Consider the following 16,069-nt stretch of genomic DNA (forward strand, 5'->3'; position numbering starts at 1 on the left):
CAAATCAAAATGGATACTTTTAATATGTAAGAGGGTCCCCATTCAATTTTTCAATAATCTTTTCATGTTTTTATAATTACTGATGAAATATTATTCAAAACAGTTTCATTCCATTATCATATTTAGAATATGACTTCAAGGCTTTTTTGTGATTTCCCTTACTCAGGAATAGATAAATTGGAAGACAGGGATATGTATAAAGACTTTGCTACATTAGGAGCCATTAGAGCAACAAGGACTTAAGGTGGTACCTAACACTACAGGGAGATAACTCTGTAAAATCAGCTTAACGTTTTAATTATGTTGTGTTGTAAAGGGAATTATAAGCTTCTCAGTGATCAAAATTGGTGTTTGTCAAACTACTATATAACCAGTGTAATTTTTCTGACAAAGCGGTTGGTTCAAAATTTTTGAAATTTTTATATTTTTGTTAAAGGGTCAAAGTAAATACTTTGTCAAAATTTTATGAAAATTTAATGAGCCAAATTTAATTTAGTGAAAGCGCTGGGTACCACCTTAACAAGAACAACTAAATTCATCTAAGGCAACATTTGCTAGAAGGAGTTGAAACTCAGTAGTTTCCAAAAATTCTTAACTAATCAGGGGAAAAAATCAGGGAACATTTACAAAAGTTTCTTTTATTAAATCATTTCCATATAAAATCTTGTTTCAGTTTATTTCATTTGATATAAAAACTTGATCAAATATATTTTTTACATTGTAAGGAAATATCTTTAAAATTCTGTTGACAATACGGCTAGATAGACATAAATATGATATAGTAAATATTTATACAATTTACAGTGCATCCAATCAAATTCTGTGAATAAGTTTCACTACCTGAAGAAAGACATTGTGGGGAACTTTTATCAACGAAAAGTTATCATGGGTTGTAAAAACTGGGTTCAATGATCTAGTGAATCCTGTTATAGGTCTCCTGCACTAGTGTGAAAAATAAATGTGCTCTCAAATTTGCGAAGTATTACTTTGGAAGACAAAATGAGTATTTTAACATACCATTAGCAGTGTAGAAAGGGTAATAATTTCCTTTATGAAATAAATAACATTTTAAGACAAAAATATATGTAAAGTTTTTTTTTGTTTTTGTTTTTTTTTAAAGTTGGTAAGTAATAATTAGGTTATATTACTTTGAAAGCATGTTTTCAAAGTTTTTCCATTTCAAGTACTTTAAGCATGTTTAGTAAATGGAAACTCTACATTTTATGTTTTGAATTGAAACTAATCTGTTTTTAAAGGAAATATTCTGAAAACATAATAAATCAAAGAAAATTTGTATTTTTTTACACTTCCTGTTTTAGTCTTATTCTGCCGTATCATTTTTCTCACATTTATTATGAAGCATTGAAGCATTAATTTAACAAAATGATCATGTCCTTCTTTCAATAAAATTGAGAATAGAAATGGGGAATGTGTCAAAGAGACAACAACCCAAACAGCAGCAGAAGGTCACCAACAGGTCTTCAATATAGCGAGAAATTCCCCCACCTGGAGGAGTCCTTCAGCTGGCCCCTAAACAAATATATACTAGTTCAGTGATAATGAACGCCATACTAATTTCCAAATTGTACACAAGAAACTGAAATTAAAATCATACAAGACTAACAAAGACCAGCGGCTCATGCCGTGGGGCAGGCGCAAAAATGCAGCAGGGTAAAACATGTTTGTGAGCTCTCAACCCTCCCCCTATACCTCTAGCCAATGTAAAAAAGTAAACGCATAACAATACGCACATTAAAATTCAGTTCAAGAGAAGTCTGAGTCTGATGTCAGAAGATGTAACCAAAGAAAATAAACAAAATGACAATAATACATAAATACAACAGACTACTAGCAGTAAACTGACATGCCAGCTCCAGACTTCAATTAAACTGACTGAAAGATTATGATTTCATCATATGAACATCAAGCACAATCCTTCCCGTTAGGGATTTAGTATCATACCATCATAACATATACATGAAGAACATAACCTGTGACTTCTAAGCTAAAACAAAAAGTCTCCTTAGCTGTATCAATAAGAAATTAAATTGTGGTCATAATGTGGCATTGTGGTGCCATAGTAAAAACATGGTTAAAGACTTGAGACTCCCTTAAAACTTAAAAGTGGTCACACCAAAAGGACAATACTATGTGGTCAACTACACATGACAGCAAACATTTCTATCAAGTATAAAAGATTTTTGTTGAATAGTTCAAATAAGTTTGTAATCAAAAGGTGACACTATTATAAAACCCCCTATAATAGTCAAATCAAGATGACTGTATAATATATTGTCCTCTTAACATGAAGGCAGACACCACTAAACTATATAATAGTCTCAGAAAAGTTGCATTCACAAGATGCTATCGTCACAATACTAAAATACAATGGTCGAGGTCAACAAACTGTCAAATATAACTGATAATATCAGTGGCGGATCCAGGGGGTGGTCCCACGGCGCACCTGACCACCCCCATGACGAACCTAAATTTTTTTTAAAGTGTCTATTTTTTCAATAACTAGCTAATTAACAAATTAACACTTAAGATTAATCCTTTCATCGCACTAATTGGCTATGGATTACCTGGATACCTGGAGGTGTCACAATGATAGAATACGGATCAATCCGTTTCACCTATATACATGTAATTAGATTGTCAAAACAGCTCGTCAATATGAAGAAATATAGATTCTTACACTGCAACAAGTGTATTACGATATTTCTCCACTTGAGGCAGTTAAATTTTATTATTCAAAGCGCGAGGCTTGCCGAGCCCTTTAAATAATAAAATTTAACTGTCGAGAGTGGAGAAATATCGTAATACACGAGATATAGTGTCGGAATCTGTTTCTCTAATGGTTTTTATCGGTTTTTTTCAAAGATTTTCAGAAAATTGTGCTCTTTATATGCGACGTCATCAGGCAAGGTCGGCTTTTTTCATGACGTCACAATAGGAAAATTGAGAAGAAAACAAAACATTTTGACGTCATAATCAAATTTCGACTAATCATTTGCCGAGAACAGATTTTTCACTAGTGAGAAGAGCTATTTTTCTCACACCGGTCAGGAAATGTGAAAATAGCACAAAAATTAGAGAAGTTGACTTCTCCAACTAACGGAGTCTCGGTTTTAAAAATTTCATTTATGTACATTTTGAAAAAAAAACAATCATTATGAATGAATTAAATTAAATTTGTTTATCTATTTCTTTGAGCCACCTCCCTCTCCCCCAACATCAACAGCAATCCAAGCACTGAAGTTAGTACCGGCACTTGTACAAATCGCAACATTTGATGAAATTAAACAATTTGTAGACTTTTACCATACTGATTTGCCGAGTCCATCTACAATGCCTTCCGTACTGCGTTTGTGGCAAAAGACTTGCGAGTCAATGCTTTCAAAACTAGAAACTGTAGCCAGTGCTCTGAAAGAATGTTGCAAAACCGACTTTCCAATTATTTCTGTTATCTTTAAAATCATAGCTACCATGGAGGTGACGAGTTGCGAATGTAAGCGATCTAACAGTGAGTTATCACTTCTAAAACCCTATCTGAGAACAACTATGGGACAATCACGTTTAAACGGACTTGCGTTGATGCATGTGCACTACAGTTTGGAACTAAAGATAACACAAATTATAGATAACTTTGCAAAGAAACCCCGCGAAGCATGATGTTGAATGACCTGATAATCGACTCTCAAGTTTGTAAAATTAGTAAATTTTGAACAATTTTACGTAAAACTATTTTTACCGATTCGGAACATTTTAGCTAAACCCTTTTTACAGCTTGCCTTATTCAGATGACAGTTGTATGTTGTGCTATTTTAGATTGCAAGATATTGTATAGAGTCTTAAATAAAAATCAGTTTTACATGTCTTTAAATTCCTTTACCTAGGAATATGTGCATCGCATGGTGTTGTTCAAATTCATGATCTTCCATAATGTCAAAGGTATTTTTTAACCTTTTTCATACCATTCAATATTCATTTGGGACCACCCCCAAATTTTTTTCTGTATCCGCCACTGAATATAGTACCTTCAAAGGATATGATGACAAACAATTCTATTAAGTTAGTTTGAAAGCTGTATGTTGAAATGTCTCTGAGAATTGATGTTTTGGGTGGAGGTAAATATAGTGACAAATAGTATAAAGGGATTAATGGCTAGTCTCCTGGTATCTTGCTTCTGTTGTAAAGAACAAGATGAACTTAATGGTCAAAATACTGTTAATATAACAGTTCAGTTTTGTGTCCTTATCACTGTGTCATGTAGATTTCCTTCAAAAATAAATGTCAGGTGGATTTCATTCAAAAATAAATGCATTGCTTTGGATGTAAAAGAACTATTATACATTCAAGTTCAATTTTAAATTGCAGGAAAAGTACAATACCATATAGGCGGCTATTTTCACGGGTGTAACATTTTGCGATTTTCATTGAAAATGGTATACAAAATGTTTTGGTGGTTACAATTTTTAGTGAATTGAGAATCATAGTCGCAAGAATTTTTGTGAAACGGACTCATGGACCATAAGTTATAACCCTTAGCTAGTGAAATTGCAGTTATTTGGCTTGGTACATACACAGCCTTTACAAAAGTAATATATAATCTGCTTACTTTGTATTCCAGTAATATTGATGTTATTTCTACTAGAGTTGTTTCCTCCTGGTCCACCAAAGTTCCCTGGGCCAGGATAACTTGGCATCTTCTTACTTCTTTTATGCTTGAGTAACTCATCTATTTCTAGAATGAAAAACAACCAAGACATTTATTAAAAACATGTACTGATGAATGATGATGGTAGCTTTCTGTAAATTGTGTTGTGTGGTTTCAGAGGAGTTGCAGTTTTATATTTAAAACTCTACAGTAGTATTTCCTTATTTTCTACAAAGGTTCATGACATTCTGTTGTGTGGGTTCAGCAGAGTTGCAATGACAAACTGTTGCAGCACTATATTTTAAATTTTAAACAAAGAGGCATTACTCCTAGAGAAATAATTCAATATAATTTCCTGTTAAAATGCACATCTACATAGTATGTACCATTTATCTACAAATTTTCATGAGAGTCTATTGTGTGGCTTTAGAGAAGTTGCAATCACAAGAACAGGACTGGAGGCAGAACATGGATCAAACACTATAATCTTTGCAACTTTGTTGTGTCTGGTATAAAATAAAAATATGTTGTGTGTGATATCCAATGAACCAATGTCAAATAAAGACCAAATGACAAGGATATGGAAAGTCAAAGGTCACTGTATCACCTTTAACAATGATCAAAAGCCATACCATATTGTAATCTATAGGTAAAGGCGTCATGATGACAAAACTAGAAACAATTCAAATGAGAAAACCAAAGGACTGATCAATATTACAACAATGAATGAAATTTGTTTGTGTAGGAGTACATAGAATATACCACAACCTTTAATATTGTGTTTGGAGATTCAAGTCATGTCTTGTTTTACATATTTGTGGGAAGTATAAAAACAACTTGTTTAATAAATGTTACAAATGTACAGTCAATAGTGTGCTCCTTCGGAATATTTCTTGTAAAGTTTATTTATCATGTTTATTTTTTAATTTGTGTGTACTTTTGTAGTTTAAAAAGACAACTAAAGGCACTCTAGCCAAGTATCACTTTATATGTAATTGCACGTTTTGAAGTCTGTGCATAATAGTATTAAATCTGCTGTAGAGGCCATATTTTTGTCTTTTTAAAAGAACTAGAGAGCTACATTTTGTAATGAAACTTATTACCACATAAGGTACCAATGGTTAAAGATAATTTTATAATTATCAATTGAAACAAGAATACTGTAAACCAACTTATTTTCGCAGATACTTTAATTCTCGTTTTACCCTTTCAAGATCACTTCGCGGCTATTTAATTTTGTGATTTTCTGATTGACTTGATGAAGTTTAATAAGGAAAGATCCATGTTAAACATATTCGCGACAATTTATATAAGAGTTATTTTCTACTTGTGAAAGTCGCGAAAATAAATCGCTCCCGAAAATAAGTTGGTTTACAGTATGTGTGAATAAGATAACATGCCCCTTTGACTTCACATTTACATGTCCAGTGAATCAGAAAATCTCTGTCAAAACCCTTATTTGAAAAAATGTTAAACAGTTTACTTCATAATAAACATTTGTACAGTTTCAAGTTGAAATTACCACAAACTATATGAAGCCAAAATTTTACCTTACTTTCAACTTAAATGTTAGCCAAAACACAGGGACTGAAAGACAGACTAATATATGGATGACGACCCTCAAATACTGGCATATCAATCGGGACATAAAAAATTCTAATACCAATTTGGATGGGAAGACTTGATTTAAATAACCATTTTTTTAAATTGTTATTTGGCTGGAGAGTTGTCTCATTGGCACTCACACCACATCTTCCTATATCTATCTATTTTATCACATGAAATTTCAAAGGTTAACAGTATTATTCCTTTTCCTTAAAATTAATATACTGACAAAATCACATGTAATATACACTTACCATCTTTCTGTGGATAGTATGTAAATGACTTGGGATCACTTGTCTCTCCATCTGACTTTCTTTGTAACATGATAAACACATTGACTGTCCGGTCAATTGTAGGATCTTTATAAGCGGGAGTCTTAAACACTATGGCATACTGAAAGAAATGATAGAAATTTCTTTAAAGTTGTCAAAAAATGTGTTAACTTTTAACTCAATTTTCTTTCTACTTTTAGTAACAGTGACCCCTAAATTTTTTGGTTCTTCTACATCTGTTAACCTTTTTTACCCTGAAACACAGAATTACAAAGTGATAAATATATAAGCTCCTGATAGTTATGGAAGCATAACAACCAAATGCATGTACAAAATAGTGATTTTCTTCTTAGAGGAAGGGGGCAATACCTTTTTATGTTAACCCGATTTGGCCGTTTTCAAGTTGTTGTTAACTGTTATTTGAGATAAATTAAAGAGGTTGACTGTTTTTAACCAACTTTGTAAACTGTTATCAGCCTTTTTGCATTTTTGTTAACTGTTTTTGCCAAAATGGAGGTGTTGTTAACATGTTAACAGACCCCCTATTGCCCCTTCTCTTAGAGATGTCAACAATGCATCCTATTTTCAATTTGAATACCAAAACAGGATAAATTAGATTTAAATATTTCTTTTTATAGTACTGCCATCACTTACCTGTCTATGGACATCAAATGGACCAAAATTACCAAAAGCCTCCCATACAACATTTCCATCTTCATCTTGTTCAACAAATCTTACACTTATGTCATCTGAAATTTGAAAATATTACAATGTCAGTTGAAAATATTTTTGTGGGACTGTCTATAAGCCTTGTCAATTTGTGTATTAAATAATTTAGCTGATATACATTGGCTTAGTAGTTAGCTGTAATTGAATATTACAAGCTATATAATTTCAAAATAATAATAAACAAGTTTTTGATTACTATTAAAACTAAGTAATGAGAGTTGATATCAGGTAATATTTGATTGTCACATGTTAATTAACCTATTTTGCTTACTGTTAATTCATATATTTATTTCTTGGGTACCTCTTTTCATGGATCTCGAGGTTAAAAGTGAACAAGAATTATGTTTTAAACTTTATAAAAATAATCTGCGAATTTTGCTTTGCATGAAAATATAATCATTGATATAACACCTTTGACAGTCAGGGGTACTACTTGTACAAGTGTATTTTATTTACTTGAAGAAGTAAAAAAAAATATACACATACAAGTAAATTTAAAGGATACTTATACAAGTGAATTTTATTTACTTATATAGGTAAAAAAAAAATTGGCTGAGTTATGTCCCTTCTTCTTTTCTTGAATTCTGAAGATTTCTTTGCTCTAATAGAATTTTAAATTGTGTACCCTTTGCAGATGTCTTTACTAATCATTCAAGTATAATTTCATGGACAATGAAAGTCCCATTTGTCTGTTATCTTCTTAACACTGCTCATTTACAAGCCCCAAAGGAGCAATTTTTGATTGCCTTGCGCAAATATACAAGATCTTTGCTCAATCAGTTTCTTTGATGAATTAATGAGATGAATCATTGAACTTTAATGAAAAAATTTGAGCAAACCTGGGAAAAATCATTAAAGGCATGATTTTACATCTCAAAACTTGAGGATTTTTGTGGGATTGTAAGAAAAATTTACTTGTACAAGTAAATTTTTCAGAAAATTAAGGGGAGATTATTCAAACATTATTTATTTACTTATATGTGTATAATTTTTTTCACTTCTTCAAGTAAATAATATACACTTGTACAAGTAGTACCCCTGCCTAAAATGTTTGAAATGAATCTAAATCCAAAACATTTTATTTCTCATGAAAATATCTGCTGATAAATATTTGACAAAAAAAACTATTTTGTTTACATACTGAAATAACCCAAAAGGGGGGACAACCTTTAAATAATTTTTTACATTTTTACAGCAATTTTAGAATAAAAGCAGTTATGGGATAAACATCAATGAGACCACAGCCAACAATATAATCAAAAAGGCAAGTAGGACAAGCAAAGACAGACTGTCTAGATACCAATGCTGGCAAAAAAATAATCTCGCTATCCATTAATGAAAATAAAATTTATGTATTTAAACCCATTTTGATTTCTCTCACCTTTCTGTACTTTTTCACACAGAAGGAAAACTTCTTCATCTCCTCTACAAGACCCTCCATATTTATCCATTCTACAGATCTTCAGCACATTTGCCCCTGGAGCCTCTGAAATGATTTAAACAATAAAATAATTGATAATATGATATTGATAAAATTAAAATGTTTAACCCCACCAGACACATACACAAACTTATAAATATTGTGTGTGTAATAGAATGGATTTACATAGGAATCTAAGATTCTGTTGACACATATATGAGGTAGATAGATACTTTTAAAATGAGCAAATATTGGTGCATTCATTTTAAATATTTTGAGCTGTTTATTTGGCTGTTTATTGTTTTGAACTACTAAAAAGTGTTTTTTTTCTCCATCAAATTTAATAAATGATTGGGGTTTATATACAGAAATCAGGATTTTTTAATTAAAAGAATGGGGAAATAATTTATGCATTAACCATTCATAGATACTCGAGAGAAACACTGCTCTTTACTCAAGCTAAAACTATAGATTTATTCCAAAATTCAAGAATGTGTAGTTTTGTAAGGGAAGATGTTGAACTATTTAACAAGTGCTTAGTTCAAGGGGAGATAATAAAACCATATATTACCTAACATTCATGTTTTAAAATTAAAAATCTTAATAATTTCTCAAAAATAATTAAGGTATCCTTTATTTTTTATCAAATGTTTAAGAACTCTCTTTCATGAATTGAAGAAAAGTATATTTAACATTAATTTAGGTGTACAGAAAAAGGTAAATAAACAAGAATGTGTCCCAAGTACAAGGATGCCCCATTTGCACTATCATTTTCTATGTTCAGTGGACCATGAAAATGGGATAAAATCTCTAATTTGGCATTAAAATTAGAAAGATCATATCATAGGGAACATGTTTACTAAATTTCAAATTGATTGGACTTAAACTTAAAAAAAAACTACCTTGACCAAAAACTTTAACCTGAAGTGGGACGAAAGGACGGAAGGACGCACAGACCAGAAAACATAATGCCCATAAACGGGGAATAAAACTACCAAACTCTTAGGGAAATTCAAAACAAAAAGTCCTTAATCAATGGTAAAATCCAACTTACTGCTATCATAGATGGATGATGATAAGACTGAGGGTAAGACTTTACTAATTAAATTACTGCCATCTTTGAGGTAAGCCTGGAAACATAGCTTCACAACGTTTAACTGCATATCTTTGGCTTGCTTCTCTGCTTGCTGTTTTGCTTGTGCCAGTTCATCATCTACAAATATACATATATTATAAAATTGAGAATGGAAATGGGGAATTTGACAAAGAGACAACAACCCGACCATAGAGCAAAAAACAACAGAAGGTCACCAACAGGTCTTCAATGCAGCAAGAAATTCCTGCACCTGGAGGCATCTTTTTTTTAATAACTTTGACACATAAGAGAAGTAGATTTTGTTTTTACCACTAGCCCTCTAGTTTTCAATTTTGAATTGTATGCCATTAAGAATAAAAACTTCATAAATAAGATCTTTAGCTACTATGCAATATGGTGGAATATCTTAGATACTGATGGTGTTTAATGTTTAGTGGCAAATAATAGGTGTGTATAAAAACAAGGACATGTTAATGTGATATGAATATGAAATCTACTTTGTACTGTTGCTTATTTCAAAGATCTAGGCTACAAGGCAGGCATGTGTTTAAATAAGGCTGTTAGAATTGTTTTACATTGTCTTATCTGGGCCTTTTATAGCTGACTATGCGGTATGGGATTTGCTCATTGTTGAAGGCCGTACGGTGACCTATAGTTATTAATGTTTGTCTCATTTTGGTCTTTTGTGGATGGTTGTCTCATTGGCAATCATACCACATCTTCTTTTATATACATCCCTAACTTTTTTTCTGATTCAAAGCCAACCTGTTTTTAACTCTTACTACTAAAAGCTGTGTGCTTAGCAAGGAAGTAGCACATACCAAGTAGCTGTACAGTTGCCTATCATTGCTTTCATCCACATTATTTGAGTTTTGATGGATAGTTGTTTCATTGGCAATCATACCACATCTTATTTTTATGATCAAAATCAGTCAATACAATTAATGTAGAGTAAAAAAGAAAATGAATATTCTTGGACACTCATGAGTCTATAAATGTTAACCAGGGTGTAACTTATAAAAATATATATACTGTAAATTCAGAAATTATTGCGTGCATTTATTATTGCGATTTTGTCATTTTAAACTTAAATGCGGTTTTAATTTTTCAATTTGGAAAAAAGTCATGCTTAATTTAGTTAAAATATTACAAAATGCAAGTTTTAATTATTGCGTTTACAACTCTGTCACATTATTCGCAATAATAAAAACTCGCAATAATTTCTGAATTTACAGTAATTGATAAAACTGAAGATGAAGTATACCTGATAAATATGTTTGTTCATTGAGGTTTCCTAATTTGACCATTTTATCCATCTTCATAGATTCTATAATTCTTTGTTCTATTACTTCTGCTGACTTCTTCCTTGTCACATGTTGAACACAGAGATTGGCAAAACTGGAAATAAAGAAATTTGGGGTTATTTATTTCATACATGTTACGGTAAACAGTCAAAGGTATTATTTAGGAAAGCAGCATTTAACATCAGATAATTAATTGATAATTTGGTGTTTAACTTATTTTTCAGCATTATTGGCTTTATAATGGCATACAGTTTTTATTGGTGGAGGATCCTGTAGCAGAAATACTGGCCAACTAGTCAATTAAGATTAGAGTAGAATGCACTTGTCATGCAGGTAGTTCAACTTATAATGTCAGTGTTGACTGGCTAGTAATACAGAATTAGAACAACTTTTACCATTTGGCCAGTTTTTTTCATATAAAATATAATATCAGTGCCGTTAACAGTTTCTGAACTTTTTGATACACACTAAATCAAATCCTTTTTCTTCAAATTTTCAGAACTAAGGTTATAAAATTGATAATCGGGCTAGCAAGACTTATAGTTTTAAAACTGAATTTTTATCCCAGAAGATCTTATTATCATGGTTTGTCTTATGAATAATAATTTTTCTTGCAACACCTTTTTTCTTCGTCTATCTTACAAGAGAATTCATACAATAATTGTTTTTTTGTTTGACTATCATGAGTGTTGTCCCCTGTTTTGAATTTGTAGTAAAATTCTTACGTGACAGTATTTTGTCCTGTTTTGACATCTACGGTACATACGCCATCATTACAGTTCTTTCCGACCAACTTATGAGCATGAGGTCTAGGAACTGGTTCATCTGTTACCAAGTTAACCACTACACGGCTTGGTCCATTGTAGTTTCTTATCTGTAAAGATTGTTTTTTATTGTTTCAAAAGTTCAGTCCTTGGCAAAATAATTTGAATGTTACTGTATCAATTCTGAACTCACATTTATTGTTTTGTACTTAAATCAGGCCTTAAGTATCTCTTTTGAATTGTTATACATTTTTCATTTTAGGGCCTTTTATAGCTTTAATTATGCTATTTGGTATGGGTTTTGCTAATTGCTGAAGACCCATATTTGTTAACTTTTATGTTATTTGGTCTCTGGTGGAAGGGTTTCTAGGCAATCATACCACATCTTCTATGTTAAGCATTTATTAATAGAATTATGATATTTATAAATACTTTAATTAATCATGAATATTCTAATACATCATGTCAACAGTTTTTGCATTCAATTTACTGTTCTTTTCACGTGTTTGGATAAAAAAAAGCAAAAGAATAATAAGTCAAGATATGAACATAGTCATCACTTTAACATGAACAAATTATTGACTTATAGTAAATATAAATCGGGTTTAAATACATTAATCTGAAAGTGAAGTGTATTATCCCAAAAACGATCTTTAATCTTAACACTATTTTTTATGATTAGAAGATTAGTCCCTTTAATACATATGCATGTACCGTTATATCCACCAAAAAGGGTTAAGAGTATTTAAATTAACAATAGAATTTGATCCAACTGGGTTAATGACAATTGATCTCATCTATAGGTTAGATAACTCTTTTTTCCACAAAGAAAGGTATAATACTGTACTTCCCCTTGTATTTCTGTAAAACACACATGTACTGTTATGTAATTTATATTATACAAGGTCAAATACATCATGAAAGTGTTTTTCTCTGCATCCTAGCTAGCTAGTAATTGGGATTTAGTAGGAATTGTCAAAAATTATTAATTGATTGTTGTTGTTAGGTGTTAAATGCTGTTTACAGCACAGCTGAACAAATATTTGTAAGTTTCAGCTTTAGCCTTCAGTATTTTGTAATTTCAGTGGCGGATCCAGAACTTTTCCCAAAGGGAGGCCTGCTGACTGACCTAACATTGGCCCCTCTCCAATCATGCTTCAATGATTCCCATATTATCAACTTAATTTTTCCGACGATAGTGGGGTGGGGGATCTGCCTATGAATTTGTATGCAATATACTCTTGATCTTAAAAATAAATCTCACATCTTTGTCAATTGTTCAGCAATAAATGCATACATGGACTTTGCTCATTGTTGAAGGCCATATGGTGACCATTAGTTGTTAATTTCTGTGTCAATTAGTCTCTTGTGAAGTGTTGTGTCATTGGCACATCTCCTTTTTTTATACACAGACATTTCCTGTCGGCATCAAATACTTTTTTAACTACTAGTCCAACGACCAATATTCTAACATTTTTGTTATTTGTCAAAACAAAGTTTTTTACTAGTCTCGGACCAGTGGCTAACTGTGCAGACTGCATTTCTGAATTTGCAGTATAAAAATAACAATCACTCACTTTGATTGCTGGGAATGTTTTACGATACTTTTCACTTTTCTCTCCCTGAAGACCACCATGTGATGGCCCTTCACACTCATATCTGAAGCGGAATCCTCTAGACTGGGGTTGTTCTACTATCTCTATGTAGGGTTTGGCCTCTGTAAAATAAAAATAATACGGGAAATAAGTACAATTTTTTTAGATTCAAATTATGAGGACCCATTGAATAGAAAAACCTAAAGTTTTATTTCCTAAATAAAAGATATGATACTGGTCAACAGCAGTAATTGTAGGAGCAATTAAAGTGCTATTGTTTTGGAATTATAAAATGTACGAGATAAATTAAAGAAACTGGAGTAATTGTAATGCTCAGCCAATCATTCCTCTTTATTTTGTAAAGAAAAAAAATAAACAATGTTGTACTGTCTTTTGTCTAGCAATTTTCAAATTAGTTTTCAAATACACCTTATCGTTATTTGTCCGCCATTACTGGATATCACACAGGTTCCTGTAAAAAATTTGACGTCATAAAACAAAATATCTGACGCCACAATGGAAAAGTGATTGTTGTTTGCATCAAAAGTTCAAGCAGCTGGATTAGCCAGGATTAGCGATAAGGTGTATTGTTTGGACTGAAAATTTGACAATATTTTACTTTAGTGATTTTATTTATTTCTATAACATAAGGGTTAACTAATACCTGCATAGCTGTTCATGAAGTGAAGGAACTTTACTGACTAATGTGTCTAATTTATAATTCTATACTAGGACTTTCCTATAGCCATTGTAGACTGCACTTTCCTGTTTTATCATTATAGAAACAATTGAACTTTATAATTGGAATATAACCCCCAATGATGCTAACTTTTATATGCAGTGACAGAATACAGTGGCTGATCTAGGGGAGGGGGAGGGGGGGGGGGGGTCCAGGGTTGGAACCCCCCCATTTTATTGGAATCCCCCCTTTGTCCTGGGTTGGGACTCCCCTTTTCAAATGGCTGGATCTGCCACTGGAATCAGTGAAGCTGTATATTCTGTATATTCTGCAGGATAAGCGAATATTTTACATTTCATAATTGTCATCTAACTTAATATAAAATTAAGGGATTTGCCACACTTTTCAGTTTCTCAGGTTTATTCTAGATGCGTTCACATGTTGTTGTTTTTTTATATATGTTATACAATTGTACCACGAATAATAAATAATTGTTACATTCAAAAGTTGTCATTTGTGTAACAAGATTAAAAGAGATGGTCAAAGTCCAATAACTCTGATAAATTGTCAAATAAAAATGAGTTTAGTAAAATAAGTACGAATGATTAACAATCTGAAGTATGTACATGTATGAAAGTTTTTTGTTACAAAATGTTAATTGACATGGTTTCACAAGGTGTTATTCAATGTGTTACAAAAAAAAGAAGTCAAACTCCAATAATCTGTTGTTTTTACTCTATTGCATTCTGTGTAATATTTCATAAGCAAATGCTAAACCATCATCATTGGTTCATTACGGTAAAAACATTTACACAAGGGAAATTCAAGCAATATATAATGTAATGTTTTTTTTCTTTTGGGGGAATGAACAATGAGATTAATAACCCAAAATCCTTAGAATGTGAAACAGCCAGTTCCTGTAAAATCATAACACCAAAATGACAGTATAGTTATATAGTATAGTCTTCTACCTATGACCTGATCACAAACAATCCATAAAAGCACTTAAGGATGTTTGCATGTCATGTTTTGGAATTTTTGCCTGATTTTCTGAATCCTTGGGTTTTATCCATTTGAATGTGTTAAAAAAATTTGAAACCATTTCTCTTTTTATAAATCTTTTACATGTATAATTATAAGCCATCTGTAAAAGTCTTATAAAATCTTTGTTATTTTTTAATAGTTTTTGTAAATTTACACTTGTCAATGATAAAGCTATAAAAAAATCAAGAGAGACTATTTTCAACCAAAATTTCAATGGCTAATATGTCGAACAAGCACATGGACCTATGAATTTTTCTGCTCTTTTAGGTCCTTTATTTAATCCCCATATCAATATATAATAATGTTATGAAAAGCTTGTTGTTTTGAAACTGAGTAGCGCCCCCACTTAAACTATCTGTGAATATACAGTAAAACCTGGCTTAACCGAATCCTGCGTAAACCGAAAACCAGTATAAACCAAACTTGTTCTTAAGCACTGTCATATCAAATTGTATACTGTCAACCTGATTAAACCAAACATCGGTCAAAACCGAATTAAATCATAAGTCCTGAAGAGGTTCGGTTTAAACAGGTTTCACTGTATTGATAATATAATAAGTTTACCATCATCAACAGTCTCCTCATACATATTAACATGGTGGTGATCTCCATTTAACATGTGTACATTGTTTACAACCAGGAATTGTGGGACGCCAACAGTATTACTGTCCTTGCTGTCATCTGAGCCCGTATCAGCATCACTCATTTTGTACCAATTTTCATCTGAAATAGATACAATTTCACAAGTTAGATAAATTGTGCATAAAAATCAGCAATTATTTGGTCAGACATTACATAAAATAAATGGAGATTCTGTCCATGGGACACAAATGATGCCCCCGCTTAGAGATATTGTTATAAAGGGATATAACCCAAGAACTTTAAAACTGACGCCACCTAA

General features: G+C 31.7%; 1 protein-coding gene across 4 annotated transcripts in view; it reads right to left on the reverse strand.

Annotated features, from left to right (window-relative positions):
- Positions 1–16,069, reverse strand: part of LOC134725045 (nuclear factor NF-kappa-B p105 subunit-like) — a 49,716-nt gene that overhangs the window by 21,657 nt on the left and 11,990 nt on the right. For all 4 annotated transcript variants that reach the window (XM_063588542.1, XM_063588540.1, XM_063588543.1 and 1 more), the window contains exons 2-10: positions 15,733–15,891; positions 13,428–13,567; positions 11,812–11,960; positions 11,047–11,180; positions 9,741–9,899; positions 8,648–8,752; positions 7,192–7,286; positions 6,520–6,658; positions 4,622–4,747 (exon numbers count right to left, since the gene is read on the reverse strand). In XM_063588542.1, coding sequence (XP_063444612.1) covers positions 4,622–4,747; positions 6,520–6,658; positions 7,192–7,286; positions 8,648–8,752; positions 9,741–9,899; positions 11,047–11,180; positions 11,812–11,960; positions 13,428–13,567; positions 15,733–15,874 — 1,189 coding nt within the window. In that variant the 5' untranslated portion in view covers positions 15,875–15,891. The remainder of the gene's footprint in view (positions 1–4,621; positions 4,748–6,519; positions 6,659–7,191; positions 7,287–8,647; positions 8,753–9,740; positions 9,900–11,046; positions 11,181–11,811; positions 11,961–13,427; positions 13,568–15,732; positions 15,892–16,069) is intronic.

This window comes from Mytilus trossulus, chromosome 7 (genome assembly GCF_036588685.1).
Source record: "Mytilus trossulus isolate FHL-02 chromosome 7, PNRI_Mtr1.1.1.hap1, whole genome shotgun sequence".
NCBI classification, from domain to species: Eukaryota; Metazoa; Mollusca; class Bivalvia; order Mytilida; family Mytilidae; genus Mytilus; species Mytilus trossulus.